This window comes from Ceratotherium simum, chromosome 3, assembly GCF_057802395.1.
Source record: "Ceratotherium simum simum isolate JZ-2026a chromosome 3, ASM5780239v1, whole genome shotgun sequence".
NCBI classification, from domain to species: domain Eukaryota; kingdom Metazoa; phylum Chordata; class Mammalia; order Perissodactyla; family Rhinocerotidae; genus Ceratotherium; species Ceratotherium simum.
This window is the reverse complement of record NC_141902.1, coordinates 40,602,664-40,621,225: the sequence shown is the minus strand read 5'-3', so window position 1 is coordinate 40,621,225 and position 18,562 is coordinate 40,602,664. Positions and strand designations below refer to the sequence as shown.

Sequence of the window (18,562 nt, the reverse complement as noted above, 5' to 3'; positions counted from 1 at the left end):
CTAAACTTTCCTGAGGCAGCCCAGTGTGTAGGGCCATCATGATAATGATAACTGCCATTCTCTCTCTAACAGCTTTTTTGAGATATAATTCACATATCATAAAATTCATACTTTCAAAGTGTGTAATTCAGTGGTTTTCAGTATATTCACCGAGTTATGCAACCATCACCACTATCTAATTTTAGAACATTTTCATCACCCCCCCCAAAAAAACTCTGTTAGCTGTCACTCTCTATCTCCCTTTCCCCACAGCCCCTGCCAACCAGTAATCTTTTTGTCTCTATGGATTTGCCTATTCTGAACATGTCATATAAATGGAATCATACAACATGTGATCTTTTGTAACTGGCACCTTTTACTTAGCGTGATGTTTTCAAGATTCATCCATGTTGTAGCACGCAACAGTACTTCATTCCTTTTTACTACTGAATAATATTCCATTGTATGGATGTACCAGATTTTGTTTATTCATTTATCAGTTGATGGACATTTGGATTGTTTCCACTTTTTGGCTGTTATGAATAATCCTGCTCTGAACATTCAAGTACAAGTTTCTGTGTGAACATCTGTTTTTAATTCTCTTGGGTACATACCTAGGAGTGGAACTGCTAGGTCATATGGTAACTCTGTGTTTAACAATTTGAAGAACTTCAAACTGCTTTCCAAAGTGACTGCATCATTTTACAATCCCACCAGCAATGTGTAAGGGTTTGCCATTGTCTTTGGATGTTCACAACAGCCTTCTAAGATCGGTGTCATTATAATCTACAGCTTAACAGTTTAGGGTATTGAGGCTCAGGGAAGGTAAGTAACTTGCTTGTACTTTGAAGTGCCACACTCTTCCCTCTGTGACCTACTGCCAGGTATTAACCCCTATCACTGATGAACGACTATGTTTCTCACCCTTTCACCTCTATGCCTGCATCACCCCGATGAGAAGTCTTTCTGTGTTGCAGGATGTGTCAGGAAATGCTGCATTTCTGGCCTTCACTCCTTTTGGGTTTGTTGTTCTACAAGGAAACAAGAGGGTCCACTTCATTAAATGGTGAGTGTCTTCATTTCCAAAACAGGCTTTTTATACCTCACCAACTGGGGAGGGCTGTGGTTCCCGTGTCCTTTGTCTGTGATTGGGCAGTTATGGTTCTGAGCCCTCTCCAAAGCCTTGCATCCATAATGGCAATTGATGAAGGTAGTGGTCTCTTCCTAGGGATCCTATTCTTCCAGAGGGGTGTTCCTGAGAGCCAACAGCCTCTCCAGAGAGAAAGGGTATGGAAGGTTGATTTCTGGGTAGGGTGAGAGGCCTGGGGCTGGAGCCAATGTTAGGGAAGCAAAGTTCCCATGAGAACTGAGTCCTTGGGACTGTCCCCCACTGAGGGCCATGGCATCTGCATGGATGCTTACTCCCTTATCCAGTCTCCTAACAAAGGAGAGGCTCACAATGATCTCTGGGGTGGATATAAGTTACCCTGTTGCTCTGGCAAAACAACCTTCTCGGGCCAGCGCCCCACTGTGGGCACTGCCTGCAAGAGCACAGAAGCTGCTCTGTCTCTCTCCTATTTTTTAAAACTTAGGTATCCTCAGCCTCCAGGAGTCACATCCCCACTCTTTCTTCCCTCTCCCCCCCCCCATTTCTAGCAGGCAAGAGCCACTGTCTCAGCTGAAGCTACTCTGAACTGCTTCCTCTGCGCCCTGTTTTGGGTCCGTTCTGCTTTGGCTCTGGGTGCTGATGCAGCACAGACTCTGGTTTGTTGATGGACATTTTGCTCTCCTGGAGACCTTTTCTGGACTGTGCAAGCATCTTCCAGCCTCATCAGAACATGTTGCATATTCTGCTAAGCCCCTGTGATTTCTGTGCCTTCTTGGGCCTTACAGGGTGAAGTCTAAGGGGGCAAACTCCTCCCATAGACTTGGACAGGTGGCTTTCCTTGGCTCAGTGGAGCTCAGCTGGGGAAGCCTGCTCTTGTCGTGGTTCCTTTGCCTTCTCCAGAAGAGCTAACAGGAAAATCTGAGGACAGAACTGCTTCCTGGCGAGCTTCCTGCTGGGGGTGCTGAAGGGCGTCCATCCTCCCATGTCCTCCTTGGCTCCCCTGCTGAGTTTGTACACCAAACCACTTTTCCAACCTTTACTGCTCTTGTGAAGATTGGCAATATGATGATCAACCAGAGTGCTGGTGAAACTGCTCCTCAGACATGCCCAGCCAGGCCCCCCTCCCCAGGAAAACAGCAACTTCACAAGGCAACCTGCTGCGCTGGAAGAACCAGTGTATACCCCAACACGCCCATTTGCTAGGCCACTCACTGCACTTTTTGGGTGACGATGGTGAGAGTTTGGGGTCTTCTGTCCAACAAAATACTTTTCATAAAAAGATAATGAGCAGGGTCAGACCACCACTCTCCCAGTGAGGAGTACTTGCTGCCTGGATACAGCTGGGGTGTCTGATGTTCCTTAGAGGGCCCAGATCCTGGGCCACACTCTGACCAGGATAGCTGTCTCATTTGGTCCCTGGCAGGCAGCATGTTTAGCTAGAAACAAGTAGGACACACTTGTTACAGGAACCTGCAGTCCCTACAGTGTCCCTACCCCTCCGGAAGACCTGATGCTCACCCGGTTCTCCTAGACTCCTTTCATTCTATGGCCTCTCTCACGTCCCACTTTTCAGAAAGTCTCCTCTTCACTATGTCTCAAGTTTAAAATAATAGATGTAAACCCAATCTCACTTCCAATAGAAGACTGCTTATTTTCTTATCTTGCTGGTTGAAGCCTAGATGATCTGTGTGCTTGTTTACATATCAATCAATTGATATTTATTGTATGCTGTGTGTATAAGAGAGCTTGATTGACTGATTGGGAGGGAATCAAACAAGGAAGGAATACCATGTGGCTTGTATTAGCTCAGAACTGGTGGTCAGCATTTGTGAACTCTCATCCTGACCCAGCCATGATTTCCAGGGAACAGGTGACCTTCCTCTGTCCCGAGTTTTGTCCAGCAGTAAATTGGGTACATGGTCTCACTACCTTTCTGTTACTTCCTAGGATATTAAGGAAATCTCCCTAGAAATCGCAAAGAGGAAGAAGCCAAGTAGAAGCAGATAGGCATGGTCAGACCTCCTTGGGGGTCCCAGTTGGGTAGAAAAATAAGGACTCCACCCCCAGTGAAGTGGAGGGCCTCGGGCTCCAGAGGGCAGCTCTGTCAGGCAAATGGAAGAGAAGTGAGGAGTGACCGATGCTGAGGCCTAGTTCTCTGGCTCTCAGGGACATCCACCTAAGACCTTGGTCATTTTTCCATTTTGTGAATGTAACCAAGGCTGAGAGCAGTATGTGGAGGTGAGGTCTAAGCCATGCCATGTACAGTAACCATGTCACTTCTTCTGATTTGTGTCTGTCCTGGGGGTGACGTACCCCAGTATCCTGTTTGCCTCTTTTACTGCAGCCATTCACTGGGCTGGTGGCTTCAAGGATTTTTCTACAAAAACCCCTAAGCCCCTTTCCTGGTCAGTACGCTGCATGACTGTTCCATGTAATCTGTTCTCTCTCTTTGGTATGTTGTCTCGCCCCCCCCCTCCCTGAGATCGTTTGACATTTGTCTGCATTAAACTGCATTTTCCATCCAGTGGCACAGTCACCTGAAAGACTCAACTCCCTCAGAACCTGGTTGCATTGTTTTCATTATTTGCTGTATCTTGAACTTTGGCCTCATCAGCTACCTGTGGCATCTTATGTTTGACAGTCCCATCCAGATAATGCACCTGTGTTATGAACCAAATCCTGAAATGGCCGGGACCACTCTACCTAGACTCACTTTCCATGCAAATGTTTCCCTTTACAGCCACTGTTGATGAGCCCGAAATCTTCCTATCACCCTATTATTATAGTGTGATTGACCAGAAAACTGTGGATTGAACTGTTTCAACAACTGTTCTCTAAGGCTACTGCGCTGCTGTCTTGTTTCAGTTCTGATTTTGGCTAAAACTGTGTCTGTGCCTGGAGCCCCTTCCAGTTAGGGTGGGCTGTGCATCTACAAGACTTAGCTGTGAACAAGCAGCCCACAACGAGGTGACAGGCTCTCTCTTTGTGCTTCTAGGAATGAGGTGACCAAGCTGAAATTTGAAGGAAAGACTTTCTATTTATACGTAAGTCAGAAAGAGGTGAGTACTGGCTTTCTTCTCTTCAGGGAGGGCTGGGGCACTGGGTTGGTACCTGATGGCCAGCGCTGAACCAAAGTGGTCCATCCAGGTAGAGATAAGCCACCTGCATGCTAAGCCAAGATCTGGAGGTGAGGGATGGAGAGGTGGCTAGGCCCTGGAGCACAAGACTTCCTCAGGGTTGCTGGTGACACCCAGAGGTTCCATACCTCCAGGAAATGCAGTCAAAATAAGATTCTTTTGCTTCCATATGAAAATTCCAAAAAAGACAATAAATATAAAAAAATAAGAAGAAAATTCCAGATGAGAGTGCCACTTTCTCTGGTGAGGGCTTTCTTGGTTCAACTTGTGCCAGCTGAGACTTACTCACACACTGAATTGAGCTCTGCCCCATTGGCTCCTGTAGGCTTCTCTTCCCTTCCAACTAGCCAGCTGCCAGGCAGCCCCTTCCCCATCTGAAGCCTCCCCCAACGGTCATGGGGAGCCCTCAGACAGCTCAGAGGTCAGTGTCCTGGCCCACTTTACCCTTCGCTTCTCTATCCACACTCAGCTGTTTCTATGTGGGATTTTTCGTAGGAAAAGAAAATTATTCTCACATATTTTGCTCCAACTCCAGAAGCCTGCAAGCACCTCTGGAAATGTGGAATCGAGAACCAAGCCTTCTACAAGTGAGTGGACAAATGTGACAGGGACTGCCTTTATCTGAGCCAAAGTCATAAAAGCTACTTTTAGAGGAATGGGCAGGAAACTTTGAAAAAGGAGAGATGACAAGGCTGGGCTTCATTATGAAACTCAGACCCCTTTCTGGGCGTCTGTCTGTACCCCCTGGAAGGACAGAGCTGAGGTCTGGGAATGTGTGTTAGTAGAACTGCCCAAGGGGTCTGCCTTTCAGTGTCCTTGGACAGCCTCCAGTGGCAAAGCAGTTCTAGGTCTTTTCAGGGTAAGGCTTGGGCCAGAAAAAGCCCATCGGTGCCTGACTTGAATTAAGCTGGCCCTGTGGAGTCATTCAGAGTCCTGGGAGGCCCAGAATACAACAGCTCCATGAACGAGGAGGCACAGCCCAGAGCAGCTCCCTAAGCCTTAGAGAGACACTGGGGCCCACTCCCCAGTGGATGGCCTGGTGCTGAGCTGGGGTTGATGCCAGTCCTTCCTGGTGTGTCACTGCCAAAGGTGTTGCCAGTTAACAGGCAAAGTGCCCAGGAGCCTGGGGTGGGGTAGCTGGAGGGAGGCAAGGACTTGTCTGTTACTGAGAAGCCAGCTTTCGGCCAAAGGCAAGAACTTTGCTTACCAAAAGATTTTGTAAGGTATATAAGGCTTTTGTGCTCAGTTTTCTTTGATTAAGAAAGTGGTTATAAAAGCATTAGGGAGCAAAGAAATAGCCCATCGAGAAACTGGGGTGATGCCAGATAAAGTATGTTTCACTAAAACCCTTGGTCTTGTTTTAAAAATAGAATGCAATGACTTATGTTTTAATAAGCTGTATCTTAATTGGGACAACATAAGACAGATTGTGTGGTATATTCCATGTCTGACAGGCCATAGTTCTCCCTCCAGTAACCTGAAGGATCCTGGAGAGAACAGAATTGCTCTGGGCAGGAGGGAGGCAGCAGGAGCACCATCCTCCTCCCCACTGAACAGACTCTGCTACCCACTGGCTGCTATGGGATGCTGGCCAGCAGAATTGGTCTCCTCCTTGTAGCTAGGGCCACAGCCCCAGAGGCCATTTCTTGGGCAGGCTTTCTGAATTGCTTAATAATTTCTATGCATTTCATAGGGGTGAACTGAATGGGCAGCCTGAATTCTAACCCAGATGGGCTTCTTTCTTCTCATGAAGGAGAAGAGACTCGGAAGAGACTCGCATAGTCAAATTTCCCTCCTGTTCAGTCCCCAGCTGTCCAAGGAAAGCCAAGAAAACTTTCAGCACCATTTCTGGAGGCCTTTGTTTTCCCATCTGTGTCATGGGAACAGAACTGTGCTTCTGAACCTGTGGCCAAACTCAGTTTCTGAGTCTTTCCATTAATAGATCTCCACACTTAGCTAGCCCTGCCAACACCCACACTGGAAACCAAGGTTGTTTTTCACTGTTTTCCATTGATTACTTAATGTTCTAATTAGGTGTTAAAAGCCTCTAGCCTGGGACAGATCCACAGTTATGCCAGGTCTGTAGCAGCGGCCACTTTGGCCTCACTCTGAGCATCTCTCACATGCAGGTCCCTGGCCCTACCTTTGGCCTTGTGCTTTGAAGGGAGCTGGGTCAGACTCAAGAATATGCTCGGGCAGGAGGGCAAGTAGGCTCAGATCCTCATGGAGCCCTGAGACAGGTGGGGATGGTGTCTCCCGGTAACTGCTGTTCATGGATTGTGGGGACAGCTCCCTAAATATTCACTGCCCACTCATGACAAAGGCTTCAGACCCAGATTCATTCCAGCTGGATTAGTACTACAGGCACCCAGGGCGTATGGGCTGAGTTGGGTCTTGGGAGACTTCACTCTGGGCAGCTCTGCTCAAGTTTCCTTTTCTAAGTGTGAGAGGGCTCAGGGGATCAAAGAAGTCACCCAAGAGGATATTTTACAGTGCCTATGGCCTTCCAGAGTCTCCACATCAGCTGTCTACAGCCTTGAAAGTGATGTTAATAGGCATTCTGGGGGAGGGGGAATGGTTCCAAATTCAAATAAATGATGGAACTTGTATTCAAGTTCAGCTAGTTTCTTCATTTCAGGACTTCTCAGTCTTTAATATGATAATACACTTTAGGACCCTCCAAGAGGGAGATGGAATAGGAAGAGCAGCCCCCCCTCTCTTCTCCAACCACAATTACCCACACATGGACATGAGTCATCAAATACTAGGACTGGAAGAGACTCTTGAGATCAAGTAGTCTCAGCTCCATCATTTTATAGATAAGAACACTGAGGCTAAGAGAGGAAAAGATATTTGTCCAAGGTCACACTGCTAATAAGTGGCCTGGCTGAGATTCAGTGGGTGGCATTCTATTATTCTCCCAGCCCATCATTCCTAACATTTATTCTCTCAGTTCCCCTGGTGAGCCCCATGAAGCACTCTTGGGGAGCCTCACTCTCCTGACATGAAAGTGGGTTTCAACATGACTGTCCCCAGCACTGAGGCCGGGGGCACAGCCCGTGGGTCCTAAAGGAGAGTCAGAGACAGCGGGGCTGTGAAGGGCCTTTCACTGAAGCATTTCCTCAAGTAGCCTTTGGAAGGAGCTGGGAATGCGCTGCCTTGGCCTGTGAGGCAGTTGCAGGCCATCTGTCACATTGGACTTTGCCTTGCTGCAGGCTGGAGAAGTCAAGCCAAGTCCGCACAGTGTCCAGCAGCAATTTATTCTTTAAAGGGAGCCGGTTCCGATACAGGTAAATAGTGACAGTAAGTAATCATTATGGACCTATTTTCAGACCCTTCTCTGGAGAACAGTGGCTCAGTGGTCCTTATCCTTGAGAACAAAGAAACTAGGAACCTCCAGAAAAGCCTGAGGTTTCCATCCAATTCTCTTAAGCCTTCAACTATTTCTTTCCTTCTCTGCAGCTGTTTTGTCTGTAGGGTTTAAAATGTGTATCTTCTCCTCCTGCCCTTACAACAGAGCAAAATAAGAACTGTAACAGTCATTCTTTTCATGTCTATCTAAAGATTTCTTTTTTTGGAAATATTTTTGGAACATGCTGGACAATGAGGAATCATTCCTAAATGGGAATGGAAGATCTCAAAGACTCCAGAGATAGAGAGCTCTCTAAGATAAGCTGTCAGGACATCTTAGAACTCTTTACCCCAGCAAGCAAGCCTTTCTCAGTGACCTAAACACTGGGAACAGGTAGGCCAAAGAGGCCATTTCCCGATTCAGCCAAAGTATCTGAGATCTTGGAGAGGAGCCCAGTCCTGGAACATTGTCTCATTTCTTGCTGCTTGTTTTATTATACTACTTATAGTGGCCGAGTTGCAAAGGAAGTAATGGAGTCGAGTGCCAAGATCAAACGGGAGCCACCAGAAATACACAGGTAGGCTGCCAGGGGCTTCCCCCAAAACCAGGTCCAGCTCAGATCCCAGAATCTCAAAAGAGCCAGCAGTTTGAGTACTGTGAAGATTCTGGCCACAATGGCTCCCACAATGGGAAGGAGAACAGGGAAGAGGGTGAAGAGACCCATCTCAGCTAAAGGCATGGGGAACAGTCTGACCCTGGTATCCCTGAGCCTTGATGGAGAACGAGGGAGGGCAGGCTAATTGCAGATAGTACATCAGACCCAGGAGCCACCTTCCTAGGTAATTCTCTCCTGTCCTCCCAAGTTCTGAAATTGGTCATAGACCATGGAGGACATGTCCAAGCAGCAAGATTTCATTGGTTCTGGACTTAGTCCATTACAGGAAGCCAGGGATGGCCCCACAGCCCTGTCACACTAGGTCAAAAATAGTTTTGGGATCCATGCTTCATATATAACTGTAAATCATGCATTTCCAGAAACCCATCTCCTGGAACCTGATAAGACCTAGAAAGAATATGATTAGCCAAGAGAGCTAGGGTTTGTCAACCAGCTTAACCTCTGGGAATCAGAGCATTACTACCTGCCCCTTCAGACGGATCCCCCTGCCACCAGCAGCCTCTATTGGAAGTCAGGGGAGGCTGCCATATTGGTCTTCAGGCACGTGTTCAGGAGTACTGCTTATCCTGGGCTCTACTCCTTGACAATCCTGCCCAGAGACCAGTGGCACCATTGCCACACTAAAGAAAGGTTCAGGTAGGTCTGGGCTATAAGGAGGTAGATGAGTTTGAAGCAGTGTCTCTGGGATCCAGGGACTAAAGACAAAAAGCAAGTATTAAAGATTTAAAAAAACAAAAAGCCAGGCAATTCTAATAGCCTCTCCTCAACTCTGAGCCCTAACCACATCTGTCTGTGCACTGAGTTAACAGAGTTCTCTTTTTCTTTAACCTCAGAGCAGGGATGGTTCCCAGCCGAAGCTGTCCCTCCATAACCCATGGTCCAAGGCTGAGCAGTGTCCCTAGGACCCGGAGAAGAGCTGTTCACATCTCCATCATGGAAGGTGAGCATGAGCTCTGGAGATGACCACAGGGTTCCTCCAAGTTGTGACTTGGACCAGTTCCTCTCAGTGACCTTGAAAATAAGTGAATTTGCATTGGAGATGGCAGCAAGTTTCTCCAATGGTAAGAAGGTTTCACCCAGTGGATGGGAACACCAGCTGGGTGACAGGTGAAGGGGAACTTGCTGAGCTATAGTCCAGGAGAGGGGTATAGATCTGAGTATTGGGGTAGACCTTTGGGAGATGGTGTATGTGGGGTCTACCAGGTTCCATGCAGTTCTAAAACTTCTTTCCATCAAGAGGCTTTTCACTTGTTTTCCAGACCTGACCAATCTCCACAGCTTAAATGATCAGGGTGGCTGAGGCAGTTAACCAAGAAATGAAAACTTTTGGTTCTGAAGCATTCCAATAGCTGCCACCACCTTCTACTTCAGTTGTAGAAATCTGTCCTCTTGCTTTATGAATTCTTTAACATTGTCTCAGGAAATCCATTATGCCCCATCTCTCTCTACTCTTCCCTCCCTTGGGTGGAGCTGGAGGTGAGAACAGACACCAAGTCTGTGTATCTTCACTGAACTAGATGGCCCAGTAGCTGAGGCTGATACCTCTCCAGTCTCTGGGTAGTTAATACTGGCAGGAAACTCTTGGAATATTGCCCTCCAGCTGTTGTCACTGACCCAGCTTGCCCCGCAGGCTGGACACAGGTGTAAAGTTGAGGATTTTCATTCCCAGAGATGATGTTTTTGCAGGACCTCAGGTGATCTCAAGTAGCAGGAAACAGCAGTAGGATTGCTTCACACCTGTCTCTGTCCTGGAGGCTGGGGAGGGAAGGACCTTTGCCCTTTCTGTGGGAATGCTGCTTGTTAATGAAAACGGAGAACTGCTCAGGTTAGGAAGGACATTGCTCTGCTGCTCCCCTGGGAGTATCTCTGGTCTGTGTTTAGGATTTTATGATGTGTCACTGACTCTGCATCACTTGAGTATGGTATATAACTAGGGGTTGAGAACCCTGGCTGGGCAGCCACCATCAAGTGCCTCAATTATTTGAGTATCTTAGTTGCTCCATTTGTAAAACAGGGACATCTTCCTTGCCTACCCCATGGGTTGCGAGGAAGCTGATGTATGCAGAAGTATTTTAAAGAGATTTACTGGGCAGGCAGCAAGCACAGTACAAAGAGCCCTGATCAGGAAGTCAAAGATGAGGTTCAAATCAGAGCTCTGCTATGCACATTCTGGGCAGGTTGCTTAACCTCTCTGTTGCCCCCACTGTAGAGTAGCATGTGAGTCTGGGAAGGTGCGTTGTCAACTACCAAGTATAATCGCTATGCAAGGTATGGAATTACTGAGGTCTGACCGTCATCAGACACAGCCTCCTGGTTTTTCCCCGTCTTAGGCTGAGCAGGAGAAATGAGCACAGCTCTCGCTGTCCCTCTTCTTTTGGGGTATTCATCTCAAGAAAGTGGAATGAATTTCTTCTCCTCTTTTGAGGAAGCGTAACTTTCTCCCCTTTCTGTGGCCCTTCTTTCCATCCATCCTGAGGCTGAAGCCACAAGATTCATCCCAAGGCTCCTGCAGAAAGTCGAGACAGCCGTCCTCCCAGAGAAAAGGCCACCCTCTGGGGGAAGCTGGCACTAAGGCAGGTATCAAACAGGAGAGGAGCTTCACGCATTTCTGCTCTCCAGCATATGGAAGAATATCCAGTAAAACCAGCATTCCCAGAAGAGGGAAGATGGAGGCTGTCCGTATGGGAAACAACTCATTTCGAGTCGCTGCCGAGCAGCATTAGCAGAACAACTCAAAGGCGGGGACAACTGTCCTCAAGCTCCCCCAAGACAAGCTGTGAGGCTGCCTCAGTTACCAACCCGCTTGGCTCTGCCTCCAGCCTCCTCCCAGAACCTATCTTCTCTCAATGCACCAGCAGTAGGCTCCTCAACATCCAAAATAGTCACCCTTGCTTGCAAAATGCCAGGGGAGGGTGCAGTGGGGAGAGGCTGCTGAGGAAGCCATTTGAGTACAGACTCCTAGGGCCAGGGCATGTGCTCAAAGTCTCAGCCTCACAGAACTTCACACTTGGCACATTATACCATAGCAGGCTCCCACATGCTACTCCCCAAGCCAACCTACTCCTCACATTCCATGCCCAAGGCTGCCTGCAGACAAGCACAGCCTTCATCCCCAGTCATGGCCCTCAGCCCAGGACCCATTAGACTCAGGAGGGCATAGGTAGAAGAAGCTAAGAACTGCCCCAGCAGGAATGAAACTCACAGGCTCAGGGTGAGGAGAGGTAGATGGACTTGTGGTTCAGATGTGGAAAAAATAAAAGACTTTAGCAGTTAAGTGGCTCTATCAGTGTAGGGATTATCAAGCTGGGGAAATAAAGAATGGATTATTTCAGGAGGTGAGAGTTCAGCTGCACCATCTTGAGAGATGGGGTTTTGCCTTTAAAGCACCTAATACAGCTGATCCTCACTGTCCGTCTCAACCAAACAGAGAAGGGCTGAGGGGGATGTGATGGTGGCCTCAGAAGAAAGGCACAAACCACCAAAACTCGCAGGAATTTATGGACATTTGAAATTGATTCATGCTCCATCAGAGACTGTCTTTCCTATAGTCCATATCACCTATAAATTAGTATCATAGAAACCATTTGCCTTTTCCAGGGGGAAAGCTTTGTTTGCTATCTCCTAAAACAACGGGAAGAATTGCAAAAACATTAACATAACATTACAGTTTGAATGAAACCATGTAATCCCAATGAACTCGGACCCTTAAAAAGATGACTGTGCATTGGTTGGCCCTGTCCTCTGCTCTCAGGGATGCCAAGATAACGTGTTATTAGCACAGGCATGACCCAGAGAGGACGCTCAGGTATGTCAGTTCCCTTCACCCATTGTGCCCTGTGGGGCACCACTCAGCAGCAGGGGGCCAAATAGTGTAGAGCCCGGTGGAGGTTGGGACACAGCCCATTTCCAGCTCCAGAGCAACCTCCTCAAACTTCGGAGCCACCCAGCCCACAGCCCAGTGTCTTTGTAGCTGCACATCCTGGATTTTTGGGGACAGTCCTGATTTCCCCGATTCTCTGGGATTGTTCCCTGCCCTCTCTGTCCCTCACCCTCTGAGAGGTCTGGGGCCCTTATACGGGCCTCAGGGAGACAGCTACAGGCTGGGGAAGCATTACTTTTTATGGCTCTAAGTGCTTCTGAATCAATCCAGTCTCCTGATAACGTCAGCCTCTCAGAGCGGCTCCTTCTCAGCAGCTCTGCCTGCTCTGAGGCTCGCGGAGCCGACTTTTTCTCTGCAGCATAGGAGGCGCTGCAGATGGGCTGCCATGGCGTGAGATCAGCGAAAATCCCTTGTCCCGAGTTGGTCTTCCGTCCTTTCCTTCTGTATCTCCCCTACCCGGCTGGTTTCCATGAAGAGATCAGCTGATTTCCACTGAAGAAGTATCTGCCTTCCTGGGCCACGATGGGGAAGAGTCTGATTAAGATCCACACCCGAGTCCGCGTTCAGCTACGGTTGACTAATCACTGCCTTCGGCCCCTGAGTGTGCGTATCCTGAGGCTGGGGCCCCGGCTCCAGGGTAGGCTCCTGACCACTGTGCACCCCGGCCCACTGGGAGCCACCTCTGGGCAAGGCAATCAGCTGGAGCAACCCCAAGGTAAAAAAAGACACTCCTCTGTTTTGCTGTCCCCCTCACCCAGATCCCACCACAGCACCCACCCCATCCATCCCAGAATAACAGGTTTAATGAAGGGGTGAGGTGGGTGGTGGTTTCTAGTGAAACCTGAAGTTCTGTACAGGACTAACCTGACGTAGGAATGATGACCTTACAGGTGAGGTCTGTTGAGGGAACAGAAGACTAACATTTATTGAGTAGTTTTGTCAGGCACACCACTAGAAATGCATACATATCCATTATCTTGTTTACTAAGAGCACCAACAACTCAGTATAATGTGGCTTCTGGTGTCCCTCTGATTTGTTCTCTCTGATGTCGCAGCCTTTTCCTCTCTCCTTCCCTAGCAAGCTTAGGGCTGAATTGCAGGCAAAGTTAAGCTTGCACTGAAGTAGTTTCTGGCAGCTAAACTGGTCATACTTTGGAAGATCTGGCAGTCAGAGCTGTCCTTGTGAGGGGAAAGCCCCTTGAAAAGGTGAGAGGTGCCCTTTGCAGGGGGGCTGAGGTTCCAGAGAACAGGGGGCCAGAGGAGTGGTTGGGAGAGGAGCTGAGCCAGCAACCTGTGTGATCAGGGCCTGAAGGTTTCTGTTTTCTCAGGGACCTGCTACACACTCCCACGTACATATTCCTCATGCTGCACATGTAAATGGGGGAATAAGGGAAGAATACTGGGGAAAAGAGAGATCAAAGGAGCATCACAAGCTCTGGAACAAGGCACAGGCTCTTATTTCACGTTATTTCACAACAGTATCTTTGGCAATTGGAACCTAAATTTAAGGCAGGGTGCAGGCTGTTGACTTAATTCATCCTGGCCCCTTGTTCCACTCCCCAGAATTCAACTACATGATCATCAGCACCATGAAATAGCAAGAGGCTTGAATTCTATCCTTGCTTTTGCCATTACCAACCAACCACATGACTTTAGGCAAGTTCTGTAAGCTCTCGCCCTCACTACTTCACGGAGTTGTCGAAAGATAAAATGAAAGTGCTTTAAAAAGTTTAACACATCAGGAGTCGGCCCCATGGAGTAGTGGTTGAGTTCCGTGTGTTCCACTTCAGCGGCCCGGGTCCAGATCCCGGACATGGACCTGCACCACTTGTCAGCCACACTGTGGCGGCAACCCACATATAAAGTAGAGGAAAATTACCACAGATGTTAGCTCAGGGCTAATCTTCCTCAGCAAAAAAAAATTTAAAAAAAGTTTAACACAGCATACAAATTTTAAGATTTTAGCATAGGGACAAACAAAATACAGCTAGGACCATGAGGAGCTTCTGAAAGCAGAAGCTGAGAGCTGTGGCAAATATACTAATGGTGAGGTAATGAGAAGTATAGGCAGACAGCAGGGGGCTGCCATCGCCCCCACCCTGCCACTTCTTCATAACCCAGATTCCAGGGTTCATTCCTTAACTGTGCCTATGCTGAGATGGACTCCAGAAGGCTGGGAAGGCAGGCTGCCTGAGTGCAAATGGCTATGTCATAAGGGAGCCAGGAAGATGCAACACACTACTTCTGAAAGGTTATTGATGCCTTTTACAAGAGACTTTTGGGCTTCTGAAGCTAGCCCTGAACCAGAAAACTTCCTAATCAGCCCGAGTTAGGTCAAACCTTTACCTAGCTGGGAATCTAGTTCAGTCTAGGGCAATCAGAGTGGACTTCAGAACAACAGAAGGGGACTGGCTTCTCTGTCATGGCCACAAAAGCTGGGAGAGCCACTCTGGCACCACCACAATGGCCAGGAGTGGAAAATGCAAATGTTGAACCTGAAACAAGAAGCCATTTTCTTGGGAGCACTGTGATGTGGAGAATCACACTCGGTGACTCTGAGCTCACCTCCTCTGGCCTGGGTGGCTGCTGTCTGGTTGAGGGAGTAGCCAGCTCCTGTTTTTCCCTACCAGAGCTTGAGTCCTGGAAAGAGAAATGTTCCATCTGAGAAAGTAGAGATAATGGGTCCAGAAGACCCATTTAGGGACCAGAAGACCCTTTCTCCTAACAAATGTAAGAGAATTCCCCCCGACCCAACAAGATCTTCTCAGAGACCGCTCTGCACTCTGGAGTGTCTAAAGACAGGGGAGCCGTCAGCCTTTTCTGGACCCAGCTCGTTCTAAGGTGGAGAGAGAGGGAGCTGGCCAGGAGCTACTACTACTCCATCAGAGAGTACTTAGGAAGAGCAGACAAGATTTTCACATCCCACAAGGTCAGGACAGCTAGAACTGGGAAGCTGATGAGACCGACAGCAACAGCAGAAATTCAAAAGATGACCTCATGAGCCCAAGGAGCTGTGTCCTAGGTTGTTAGAAGGACACTCAGCTCCAGAATCAGTATTTGATGAGGCCTAGTTAGGCAAAACACAGTCTCCTCCTCCCCCTTCCTGCCTCTCAAGGCCCTCAGCCCAAGAGCAGACTTCAGCTCCCTGAACTGGGGCCTCCGCTCTGGATCAGGGATAGTCTGCAATTCAGATTCTCTTTCAAATTGGGGCTAAAACCAGGCCCAGGACAGGAAAGGCAGGAAAGGTAGAATCTTGAACAAATCTGGCCAAAACCACAAGCACAAAATAACCCCAAAAAACAACAACTTCCAACTATGGCCACTCTGATTTCTGCTGTTTCTCTTGTCCTATTCTTGATAACATTAAAACAGAATGCAGCAGCCACTGCTGCTGGTCACATGGAGTGTGCAGAGGAGCTTCCTCTTAAGACTTTAGTGACCAAATAAAACAGAATGGGTGCTGCCTCCACCAGAAGTAGAGTGTGCACTGGGACGGAGAAAGCCTACTCATGTTCCTCTTGCCTTTCCAGGCCTAGAGTCCCTGCGGGACAGTGCCCATTCCACCCCGGTGCGTTCTTCCTCCCATGGGGACACCTTCCTGCCTCACGTGAGAAGCAGCCGGGCAGAGAGCAATGAGCGAGTCGCCGTGATTGCAGACGAGGCTTACAGCCCTGCAGACAGCGTGCTGCCCACCCCCGTGGCCGAGCACAGCCTGGAGTTGATGCTGCTTTCCCGGCAGATCAATGGAGCCACCTGCAGCATCGAGGAGGAGAAGGAGTCTGAGGCCAGCACTCCAACTGCTGCAGAGGTGGAAGCCCTTGGGGGAGAGCTGAGGGCCCTGTGTCAGGGACACAGCAGGCCAGAGGAGGAACAGGTGAATAAGTTTGTTTTAAGTGTCCTCCGTTTGCTTCTTGTGACCATGGGACTCCTCTTTGTTTTGCTCCTTCTCCTGATCATCCTTACCGAGTCTGACCTTGACATTGCCTTTTTCCGCGATATCCGCCAGACCCCCGAGTTTGAACAATTCCACTATCAATACTTTTGTCCCCTCAGGCGATGGTTTGCCTGCAAAATCCGCTCAGTGGTGAGCCTGCTCATTGACACCTGAGAAGGCATGACTCCTCCCAATAACTAGCCAGGTGGACCAAGGAGCCCGGCTACCCATTCCCAGCAATGGGACCCATTGCGGAACCATCGGCACATGTACCAAGTCCTCCTCTCATGACTCAAAGTCCACAGCCTAGGAGGGTCGTTTCCCAGAAGAAAGGGATAGGCTCATGCCCTCTCTAAACAAACTGGGAAAACTCATTTCCTTCAGTGGTTCTTTCGAGAAAGGCTTGGTGACTCTGTTTCTCATCCTCCCAATTTGCAGGATAATTTTTGGTTTTGAATTTTGATTTTTCATAGATGTGTATTATTTTGAAAGTATCAAATAAAAATTATTTATTTTACTATTACTGATTATCACAGTAGTGTCACCTAGCAGATGAGACACTAGTTGAAGACTAGAGAGCTGTTGTCTTCTGTGTTCTGCAGGAGCTTTCCTACTGGGTCCTAGCAGGCTCATCACTGCAGCCTCATGGGACAGGCCAGGGGTCTGCATAATAGGGAATATCTAGGTTTTTTTGCCAGACAGAGCTTTTAAAAAAGTAAACATCCATGTAGAATGATTAAATGGAGCGTTGCTTCTTATGATGGTCTGAGTTGGATTTTCTTTTGCTTTTGTTTTTTTCAACTCTGAGCAGAGTGGGCATCTGAAGGGACCATCGCTACAGCAAGCAGCAGCAGCAGGGGTAGGGTAAGTCTGTCCCCTTAGACTAGATCCTAGTGGGCATCACCGAGTTTTGTATAATGAACTTAGACTTCTGTGATTTTTTTCTGAAGAACCTCAAGACTTTTATAGTGCTCCAGAGGCGTTAGATGAATTCAGTGATGCCAGAGATAGGACTGTCAGAAATGCTGGACAAAGGGTAGTTAACAGAAACCAGAGCTAAGGTACCTGAGAGACTGTTGAGATTCAGAGAACAGTACTTATTTTGTACACCTTCCTCCCTAAAAAGACTATTTCAATTTATATTTTAACAACAAAATGTTATTTTCTTATCAATTCATATTTTGTTTTTACTTTATGGATTAAGAAAATAGAGCCTGATGAACTAAATGATGCAAGAAAGAAACTGATCCTGAGACTGAAAAGCTTCAGAAAATAAAATTCCAAGATCAACAAACAGCCTTGGAAGGGACCAGGAAAAGAATCTCTTTAAATAGGAGTTCTAAGCGATGCCTACAAAACAAAGTGAATGTGGCAAAGTCCAAAACTTAGATGTAGAAATACTGCCCCCTAGGGTCATCCTCTGCATCAGGAAAATATAAGTTGTAGGAAAGCACTTGCCATCCTTGCTGAGGGAAGCTGTGGAAGCATGCAGAAGCACAGCATGTGAAGGGTGAGTGTGGGGGTCTGAGGCCCAAGCTCTGCAACTCTTACAGCCACTCACACACAAGATCTTGTTTTCATCTCAGGGAGAGATTTCTAAGTCATCTGGGGCCTGAGGACTGACTTACTCAAGAACAGTTAGTAGACATATTCCTGAGACCCACACAACAGTGGAGCAGCTGCTGGCACCCTATGATGTTGGGCAGCCCCAAATGCAAAACAGAATTAGTCACTTATAGATTTGCTTTTCCCTAGTTTGTCCCCTGAGATGGCAGAACCATGCCCATGTATAGAATTAACATGGAATGGAATAAATGGTTTTTTTTTGGGGGGGGGGGGTTGCATAATTTTAAATGCCCTTTCATCCAGACCAGGAGTCAGCAAACTTCTTCTGTAAAGTGCCAGCTAGTAAATATTTTTTGTGGGCCATACTCTGTGACAACTATTCAACTCTGCCGTTTTAGCACAACACAGCCATACGTATACTAAATGAAGGAGCATGGCTGTGTTCCAACAAGACTTTATAAAAACAGACAGCTGAATTTGGCCCACAGGCCATCATTTGCCAACCCCAATCTACACAATAAAACTGCTCCTTACCAGTATGTTAGCAGAAGGAGCTGGCTCTGCTCCAATTCCTGACACGTGTTAAAGACCCAGGACCATTTCCCAGTGGAGGCACTGGGGTTGCTTGTTTAAGGGTGCTCGAACAACCAACCAGCAGAGCTATCTGATGCCAAGATGAGCAAGATCAAGTACTGGAATGCAAAAATGTGGCCAGAATCTAAGAAGGGAAGAGGGCCTGTCTGATCATTTCCATACCAGCAACAATTTGGGCAGAACTACAAACAGCTATTTACCAAGTGACAAGACAAACTGAGGGAGATCCTAATAAAGATTAGGGATCACTTAGACCCAACTAGCCACTGCCACTTGTCATCTACACAGGAAAGGCTTTATTTAGGACAGAACTGAAGTGAAAAGTAGACTCAGAGA

The 18,562-nt window shown here is 47.8% G+C and overlaps 1 protein-coding gene across 7 annotated transcripts in view; it reads left to right on the top strand.

The window, feature by feature from the left end:
- The window catches only part of FRMD5 (FERM domain containing 5), a 304,355-nt gene extending 286,459 nt beyond the window's left edge, over positions 1-17,896 (top strand). For 3 of the 7 annotated variants that reach the window (XM_087426492.1, XM_004421505.3, XM_087426497.1), the window contains 7 exons: positions 957-1,045; positions 4,083-4,146; positions 4,720-4,811; positions 7,440-7,514; positions 8,085-8,153; positions 9,086-9,192; positions 15,663-16,589. In XM_087426492.1, the coding sequence (XP_087282618.1) occupies positions 957-1,045; positions 4,083-4,146; positions 4,720-4,811; positions 7,440-7,514; positions 8,085-8,153; positions 9,086-9,192; positions 15,663-16,240 (1,074 nt within the window). In that variant the 3' untranslated portion in view covers positions 16,241-16,589. Of the gene's footprint in view, positions 1-956; positions 1,046-3,405; positions 3,493-4,082; positions 4,147-4,719; positions 4,812-7,439; positions 7,515-8,084; positions 8,154-9,085; positions 9,193-15,662; positions 16,590-16,877 lie in introns of those variants that run through there. The other 4 variants (XM_014780662.2, XM_087426471.1, XM_087426486.1 and 1 more) reach the window with 4 other exon arrangements.
- The last annotated feature ends 666 nt before the right edge of the window (positions 17,897-18,562 follow it).